General features: G+C 38.6%; 1 protein-coding gene across 3 annotated transcripts in view; it reads left to right on the forward strand.

The window, feature by feature from the left end:
• The window catches only part of LOC117209443 (choline transporter-like protein 1), a 46,281-nt gene extending 39,159 nt beyond the window's left edge, over window positions 1–7,122 (forward strand). For all 3 annotated transcript variants that reach the window (XM_033451510.1, XM_033451511.1, XM_033451509.1), the window contains 15 exons: window positions 621–734; window positions 814–968; window positions 2,639–2,707; window positions 3,294–3,387; window positions 3,668–3,731; window positions 3,817–3,925; window positions 4,339–4,447; window positions 4,701–4,820; window positions 5,424–5,549; window positions 5,619–5,725; window positions 5,971–6,227; window positions 6,325–6,491; window positions 6,562–6,654; window positions 6,752–6,844; window positions 6,918–7,122. In XM_033451510.1, coding sequence (XP_033307401.1) covers window positions 621–734; window positions 814–968; window positions 2,639–2,707; window positions 3,294–3,387; window positions 3,668–3,731; window positions 3,817–3,925; window positions 4,339–4,447; window positions 4,701–4,820; window positions 5,424–5,549; window positions 5,619–5,725; window positions 5,971–6,227; window positions 6,325–6,491; window positions 6,562–6,654; window positions 6,752–6,844; window positions 6,918–6,971 — 1,731 coding nt within the window. In that variant the 3' untranslated portion in view covers window positions 6,972–7,122. The remainder of the gene's footprint in view (window positions 1–620; window positions 735–813; window positions 969–2,638; window positions 2,708–3,293; window positions 3,388–3,667; window positions 3,732–3,816; window positions 3,926–4,338; window positions 4,448–4,700; window positions 4,821–5,423; window positions 5,550–5,618; window positions 5,726–5,970; window positions 6,228–6,324; window positions 6,492–6,561; window positions 6,655–6,751; window positions 6,845–6,917) is intronic.
• The last annotated feature ends 2,081 nt before the right edge of the window (window positions 7,123–9,203 follow it).

Consider the following 9,203-nt stretch of genomic DNA (forward strand, 5'->3'; position numbering starts at 1 on the left):
TCGAACAGTCTAATTAATTTAGGGTGATGTCTACTACGATCGTTCGACTCGTAACAGGGTTACCAACTGCGTTCTGCCGGTGAAACGACGCGGATTCTCGTTGAAAGCGTTTAGCTACGCTCGATTTCACCGGGCTGAAAATTTACCGGAATGCTGACCGCGACCAATAGATTCGACGTTTTCGATCGTTACACGAAAAGACGTTCGCGTTCCACCGACCAACTCAGTCTTTTTCTCTTTCTCTCTCTCTCTCTCGTTCGCCTACTCTCTGTTTTCTGATTCGAAACTAATTTTTCGTCTACGCGGTAAATTGGAAAAACGAACGACTCGAAAATGTAGAATTTAACCCTCGAACGCATGAGCATCTTTTCAAACACGTTTCGTTTAAAAAATTCGCGATTATCCATCTAATAACAGACGTTTTTAATAAAACAACTCGTCTATTCGTCCGAGTGAGAATACCGAACTGGAAGGGAAACCGGAATCTTACCTCGAATTTCGTTTGCTCGTTTGCGAACAAAATATCACCGATGATATTTATTCGGTGGAAAAAAAAGTGAAGCTTGACACGCTCGCGATTTCGATAAAACAGTTACGATTTCCCATACTTTTTGTTTCAGACACCGGACCACGAGGGGATGTCGACGAGGCAGTCGGACCAGTTTTTCGTTACCGATCGATCGTGCACTGATATCCTGAGTTTGATCGTTCTGATCGGTTTGGTCATTGGTTTCGTACGTTCAACTTTGTTTCGTTTCTCTTTTGAAACAACGTACGTAGAAAGTACAAAATGTTTTCCTGTTACCAATATAGGGTTTTCTTATGAGCATCGTCGCGCAGAAAGGAGACATTTATCGCGTTGTAAATGGCTACGATGACTGTGCGAACGTTTGCGGTCGTATCACGGAAAGAGAACGTTCGAATAATTCCGATTTCGCATGCAAGGGTAAAGACATGAGGAAAAACCGGTAAGCATAACCTGTTCATTGACTCAAGCATGTATGACACGAGATGTATATGCGAACAGCGTTAAAACTACGTTGGCCCCTTTTCGAATGACCGTTTCCACGTTTCATCGCCCCATTCAATTTTAACTCGATGGGAGATGTCGGAGGATTAATTGATATATATCGTTATCCACGGTCACATACACACGATGAAATTAATTAATCGTCACAGAGAATACGATAAATTTTGATTCAAAATTTCCTGTTTGCTGTTCATGAATATAATACTGCTACTAGATCACTCTAATCTTACATTCACGGTGAAATTATTCTATATTTATTAGCAGACCCTTGTCATTTGGAAAAACAAAATTTCATCGTATATAAATCATTCGACCACTAGAATCGTTTCAATCGTTTTACCGACTATTTCGAATATTCGTGTTTCTTTCAGAGAAATTTATCTTTCTGAATGAAGTGCCCCGAGTTAAGAAAGTCAAATCTTTAATCATACACAAGCTGGTGAAAAGAACTTTAAAACCTCTATAAACTCGTTTTCGAAATTAACAGCAACTGTTCCCCGCCGACTTCCAATCTATCCTATCCCCATAAACATCGATGATAATCTATATAGCAACGATCTATCGAAATACATACGTGTGTACGTGCAAGCAGCACACCCGGTCACCGTGTAGATGTTCAAGCCTCGCCAAATACGATGCCATTGCTCCCGAAGGATTAATAATTCGTCGACGGATTAACATCGAACTTCATAGCTGCGACAACAACGCGAAATTCAATATTCCGTGCGTCGACGACTGAATGAATGAAACAAGTTCGCGACAATGGGATCCGCTGTACGATATTAATATTTTCTACGCAGCGAGGCGTTCGCGATGGTGGTTGAGCGCGCGAATACGTCAAATTATACAGGAACGTGTTCACGCTATTATAGTTTTTCTTCGCGTCTCAAATAATCGATTTGTGGAAAGAGATAGAAAGGGGGCGAAAGAATTTCCCTATTCTGTCTGAGATTTGATTTGTAAAAATCTGTCAAGGCTTCGTGCAGTAACGAATGATTTTTAATTGGTAGACATAATTTTCTTGATTAGAAGGAAAACGCGAACCAACTCTTAACCAGCTACAGAAGTATAAATTCATACTAAACTATCTAAAAATGTGAAATCGCTTCTCCATGACCTTATTACGATTTTATTATTAATTTGAGATTAACGTTACAAATACCGATAACGACGTCAAGCTGCTCAAAGCTATTCCTTATCAACAAATTTTCTAAAGTAACAGAATTCTGGACTGACCGTTTCCCTAAATTTTTCCATTTCATTTCTAATTTTTATATTAGCGAGTACTAGTTCTGGCCATCTAAACTGTTATACAGCGTGAATACGTACCATCCTGAATACGTTTGTGTAGACTCTCGATCGAGACTCACCTTGCCACCGATTTATTTCATCCCACCCTGATCTCCAATTCTTTATGCTATGCGTGAAATCTCGGTGGAGAACTTAGCCGGGCCGTGTGAAATAATGCGGTTAATTAGTGTGAATGTTGCGTGTAAATTCGATACCCGGTCCGGGTGGAAAACGCGCTGCAACTTGCCAATTTCCGACGACACTTTTCGCGCAATCGTTCATTAGCACCGTTACTCATTCGTTATTCATTTCCCTCAGGTACCTGCAGATTACGGTGGACACACGAGGGGTGAGAACTCGCACGTGCGTGGAAAAATGCAGCCCTCAGTTAGTATCGCCATGATGCAAGGGATCCCGTACGCCACTTCCAGTTGCGGGATCGTAAAGAACGATGTCTGCATTGCACGAAAATTGCCATTACCTATATTTGTATTTTATTCTCTTTAATTCAAGCGTGATTTCAACAAATACGATCAACGCGAAATGTTTTCGCGGATAGCTCGTCTTAACTCTGCCGCATCGTTTGGTTCATTTTCGACCGAATCGAATTTTTCTCTGTATCAACGAATTTCCTAGATTTGAGGAAAATATGAAATAATATGAATGCTTTGATATTATAATATATGATCCTTACGTATGATGGCTTTGATCGTATCTATGTTAATGGCTTTTTTAAAACATTAAAATTTAAACAGTAGCGTTAACGCTATGAAAAAAGTTAATACTATACTGTCATAGAGTGTTCTGCGGTGGAAAGAATTATTTCTCTTAAAAAATTTGTCTTTCAAAATGTCAGTTATAATCGTATAAAATGTCACGCGTTCTAGCATAAATAAATTCGTGCAATGTTCGACACATCCATGCTTTATTCCCGAATGATTTTGATCGTTCTAATATTTCATTTTGCTCGTAGGGATACGGTGTTTTTAAATCGCTGCGTGAAGAACGAAACGATGGAGTCGATCACTTCTTTGATCATGAAACTCGGTCTCGATAATTTTTACAAGGTTTGTAAATTTCCTTTTTAATAGCAATTAAACACCCGTTAATCGAAGTTTCGCCAAATCCATATACCTTGCTACGTTAAATCATAGTAAGTTTACGACATTTTCCGTCGGTATAGATCGTCACCAACAGGTAAATACAATCTTTGTAGCGTGTAAACTAAGCAACTTATGTAAACTTAAAGGAACAGCGTAGATATTTAGTTTGAACTTTATCGTCTTCTTGCCTCGGGTTGATTTTACTCTCTGAAACGTGTTCAGAAACGGATTCCTTCTTTTTCAGGAAGCCTCCAGGGATCTTAGCGTTGCTTGGAGAGAGATAGTTTACTTATTACTGATCGCTTTAGGTACGTACTACGTCTTCTTTTTCTTACAAAATTTTCTTTCTTTCGCGTGAACATTTTTTCACATTTCTTCGTTCTTTATCCTCAGCTATTTCATTCGGCATTTTAATCGCTTTCCGCTACATGGTGCAATGGATTGTTTACATTGTTTTAACAGCCGTTATTTTGGCGTCCATCGGTGGTTCGGCATTTCTTTGGTAAGATTTCGATTGATATTCTTTTTTTTTCTTAGATTCGTTTAAATATGAATATCACGGCCGAAGAATACACGATTTTTATGCTTTACGGTGGAACAATTTTCAAATTTCTTTCTTTTTTTATTTGATTTCGGTATTAGATATATGTATGCGTATAAAAAATATTAATTGTCACAACATTATACCGTTTTTCTTTTTTACAAAACCCTAAATTTATCAGCTATTTTCGAAAGATGTGTACTATTGTATTTAACGAGTCATCTTTCCAACTCGGTAAGTATAGAATCAGAATATTCTCTTCTAGCCGTTAAGGCGGAGATCAATGATCGTCGTTACTTCTGACGAAGACGATTCATGGTTAAAGGTTGTCATCATCATCGTGTGTTCTAAGTGGAGACATTGTGTTTGCGCAGGCTAACGTGGTACTGGGAGAAAAAAGCGGTGCAAACGCATGAAATAGACGTGGAAGATTCGAGCGAGCAGGCTTACATAGTCTACGCGATCATACTGACTGCTGTTACGGTAATGAGTCTTGATATTTTGAAGATTCTTTCTCATTGTCCTGTCGTCGAATTTGTCGACATTTTATTTAAAAAATTTGTTAACGACCAGATATATCATATAATTAAGGAATTTTCATAGACCATCCGTTGAACGATTTTTCCATATAAATTAGAGATGTCGTTTGTCGGCTATTCGTACATATTTTAGTCACTAAATTTGTCGAAAAAATAACCGAAATACATTGATGTTATCGATTGGACATAATTTACAGGTCATCATTCTTCTGATCATTCTGGTGATGAGAAAACGAATCGCCCTGGTGATGCAGCTGTTCCATGAGGCAGGAAAGGCTGTCTACGCGATGCCAGTGCTCCTCCTTCAGCCTGTATATGTACGTAAATATTTGATAAAACTAACGTATACAGAGTGATGCAACATTTCTGCCCACTCGAACAACTTTTCCCTCTTTTCGATGAACAAACTCATAGCGTATCGAATAATCTAAAATTGCTTTCGGACTCCATGCTTTTTCCTCTTCACCCTCGTTTCAAAAACATCAAATTTTCTTATCTTTATATTTATCTATCGTTATGCTTCTTCTCACTCGGCATGTAAGTGAGAGAGGACTACTACTTTATCTTCCTATCAATGTGCATTCTTTCCTTCCTATTTTTAAGTCACGTGATATACAGTTGAAAAATAGGAGATCGCACGACGTTGTGGTCGAACAACACGACGGAAGAAACGATTTACGCAGTAAACTTGGAAGAACAAGGTTCGAGAATAAAAATCCGGACAAACTTTGAAATTTGTATCTTTTAATCGTTGTCATACTATTTTCTGTGATATAACATCGTATTAATTGTTTTTATATCGTACTTATTTTCGTTAACAGAAGCTCTAACAACTTTTTGCAGCAAATGCGTTGTAAACTTCCGTTTTCGATTAATTTACTTCGAAGAATGCTTTAAACATGTACAGTCATCGGTTTCAGACTTATCTTCTGATCGGTCTCACCGTGTGCGGCTGGCTTTACTGCATGCTTTGGATCGAAAGCGCGGGGAACATTTACAAGAACCGGAAAAGTCACATCCATTTCAGGAAGGATAGTGTTCTAGTCGTAAGTGATGGAATTATGTAACGCAAAATTTAACAGAGGCAGAAACGACTAATATGTAACATTTTTCAGGCGACCAGATGGTACAATCTGTTCTTCTTCTTCGTCACCTGCGAATTCCTCTTGGGCTGCCAGCATATAGTCGTCGCTGGCGCCGTTGCACGTTGGTTCTTCACCAGGTGACACTGATCGATATCTTAATTCACACGTAGACACGATGGAAATTTCCATATTCCGTTTTTATTCCACTTACTCGACTAGTAGACTTTGCATTTTCATCGAATAAAATAATGTTATTCTTTACGATAGTAATCCAAAAAGAAGAATAGAAAACGAGATTTAATTTTCTAACGAAACACCTGCGATCACAAAAATCGCGAGTTTCGTCCAATAGTAAGAAAAAATAAAATTTTCTTTCGAACAGGGACAAGAAGCAGGTCTCTCTGCCAGTCGTGAAAAGCTTTGGTTATCTCATACGATATCATTTAGGCACTGTAGCATTTGGCGCACTGATTATTGGTATAGTTCGACTGATAAGGGCCATCATTTCCTTCGTGCAAAATCGCCTCAAGAAATACGACAATGATTGCGTACGATTAGTCTTATGGTGCTGTCATTGTTGTTTCTGGTGTTTCGAGTGCGCTTTGAGGTTCCTCACGAGGAATGCTTACATCGAAACAGGTATGTACTACATGATATATACTAATTTTTTTTAGCAAGTATTCGCCACATCCTTCAATTTTCTTATCTTAATCTTTTAATCTGTTTGCTCGCTCAGCTATATACGGATGTAATTTTTGTACGGGAGGCAAAAAAGCTTTTCAGGCTTTAGCCAGCAACGTGCTAAGAGTCGCAGCTATCAACAGCGTTGGAGACTTTGTTCTATTCTTAGGAAAAGTAACGGTGGTCACGTTGACAGTTGTTTCAGGAATTTACTTACTACAGGTACGGATCTATGTTCATCCGTAAATCAATTTTTCCAACTTTAGATCTGTTAACCTCTTTGTCTGTTTAGAAAAAAGAAGGACTCCATTATCCATGGGTACCGATTGCGGTGGCCGGATTTTTCGCTATGTTGGTCGCGCATTGTTTTATTTCCATATACGAGGTAACTTTTGTAACAATTTTTAGAAATAAACTTGTATCTTCACGTGTGAAACAACATCGATTATCGTCCGTAATTGTGAAATTTATGTTCGTTACAGATGATCATAGATACGATATTCATCTGTTTCTGCGAAGACTACGCGAAGAACGATGGCATCAACAGGCCATACTTCATGAGCCGTGGATTAATGGTAATTAACATTTTCTAATTAGCCGTGCATTATAGAACGATGCTTTATATCGAAATGTCTGTCTTTGTTTCAGGAATTCGTTGAAAACAGCAAGAAAGCTCTCCGATACGCGAATCATCACTCGTAACGACGTTTTATTGCTCGTTAAAATATTACACGACATTTCGAAGATACCCGAACCTTCGGATCGTGTCTTCGAAACCATCGTGGCACGAAACACGCGAAAATGCCTGGCGAATGAACGTTATATTAAACTTCGAACGTTCCATTTCGCGAATTTTCCAAAAACACGTCGCGTGTTTCTTTACCTCTGTTTCTAAGTACAAGTACAGTATCACGTAGAAAAATGTAAGTGGTAGGCAATTTAGATCACGGATCTCTGCTGACTGTCTGTTCTAGATCCTAATTACAACTACAACTACTGTAACTATAAAGGAAGATATCCTATAGGTAGATTATCTATATTTTTTATAATAACGAATAAGAAAGACAAGCTTGAACAGACTTTTAAACGAACAATAAACGTAACTCAAATTACGACTGATCGACGAGTACAACGAAGAGCTATCTGTATCTTAACGCGTAATTTTCACGTAACGCTGTATTTGTATTTAGTTGCGTAAATGCAGTGTACGCACAAATGTTCGCGTTCTTCCAATCGCAAGGATGAACGGAATTATAGTTATTGTTTTCACGTTACGAATTGCCACGAGTCATCTTCGTCAAAGAAATCCGTGTGCTAATCTAAGCCACCCAAAGTGTTATATCGTATTTATGTTATATTATATTCTGCGATTTTTGCAGCGGCGCAGCTTGTTGTACGTATACGAACAACAAATATGATAACATTCCGGTCCGTACGAAATCGTACGAGAAACATCGAACGAAATATTTCTTTTATACAAATCGATCGCTTCTCCATGACTCGTTCCAAGCGTACGTAGACGTACCGTTCGTGTGCATTTACTCGCGTCGATAATATATCGCGTAGAATATCTCTTCTATCGTGTGAAACATCTCGTTTGTATTGTATTAGCGTATAAATGTATTAGCGTATAAATAATAATCGAACAGTCGCGAAGAGATATCGCTGCAACATTGTCAATAGTCCAAACAAGCATCGTCTTGGAACACGTTCGAAACTTGGTAGCGCGTTTACCAAGAGCCTTTTGAACGCCTGCCAGCGATTTGAAAATTTATGAAAAGGCGATACTGCGAGCGGAAGTGCACTTAATGCAGCGACGATAACGCTATCTCCGAGTAATTGCAGTCGCATCGACCATCGCGTGTCTAGGTATATATATCCACTCCCTTTCTTTCACGCAACGAAACCGCCCATCGATAATACGCGCATCTCCAGCGTCACACCTTTCGATGATCGATCGTCGACAATGAACAAGTACAACGTTATTTTTAAATATGGTCGCAGCTTTAAGTCACACGATCACCGAAACATTATAGTATTATAATTTTAATAAAATTCGTATTTTATGAACGTTCTCGTGCGACGAACACGCAATTTATCTAATTTTACAAAACACGCTCCTTCTCTCCACTCCTCGAGCATCCATGTTCATCTCTTCTTCTGGTTAGTCGAGTTGCTTGCATTCGATCGGTAGTATTCGAATACACCTCGATCTGAATATTTATACGACTTGAAATATTCTTTCAAATTTCTTTATTTACGGTTATTGGTCGAGTCACTTGGATCCGAGCAACGGGAAACGTTTCATCGAAGCGAACCTTGAATTTTACTTGACTTGAAACATCCTTTAAAGTTTCCAGCAAGACTGCGGTTCTTGCAACTATTCCCTGACTTGAACGAAACAACAATAGCCGGGAAAACTATTATTTAGAGTTCCATCCTCGTTGATATCAACTCTGCAAACTAAATCGAGTTTTCTGAACTTCTGCCACGTTCGACTACAGTTTTACAACGGTTCTCTGCAGGGTTCGATTTTAGTCCACGTGTCGCGTTCAAATTTATTCTCCTTCGTTCTGATCCTTCGATCAACAAGACTAGCAATAGACGTTAGTGACAAAAAAAAAAAAAAAAAAAAAATAGAAAAGAAGACAGTCTAAATAAACATCTTTTTAAAAACCGAAATTTCTTTCGTGCTCTTTTAAAATTGAAATTTCTCCGACTTTAAATCACCGAACTAATTCGAACGAGCTTTATTCCGGCCTAAAAATATCGACCACCCAAGGCCATTCTCTCCGCTGTATATTTTAAATACGATCCATTTAACGTACGTAAACGTGGCAAACCTCTTCCACTTTCTTCCAAAGGCTAGAGAAGGCAACGAACAGTAACGACTGTAAAGGATAACTAGTCAGGGAAGGATGGGGTTCGGTGGAC

The sequence above is a fragment of the Bombus bifarius genome, unplaced genomic scaffold (assembly GCF_011952205.1).
Source record: "Bombus bifarius isolate JDL3187 unplaced genomic scaffold, Bbif_JDL3187 scf7180000008176, whole genome shotgun sequence".
NCBI lineage: Eukaryota > Metazoa > Arthropoda > Insecta > Hymenoptera > Apidae > Bombus > Bombus bifarius.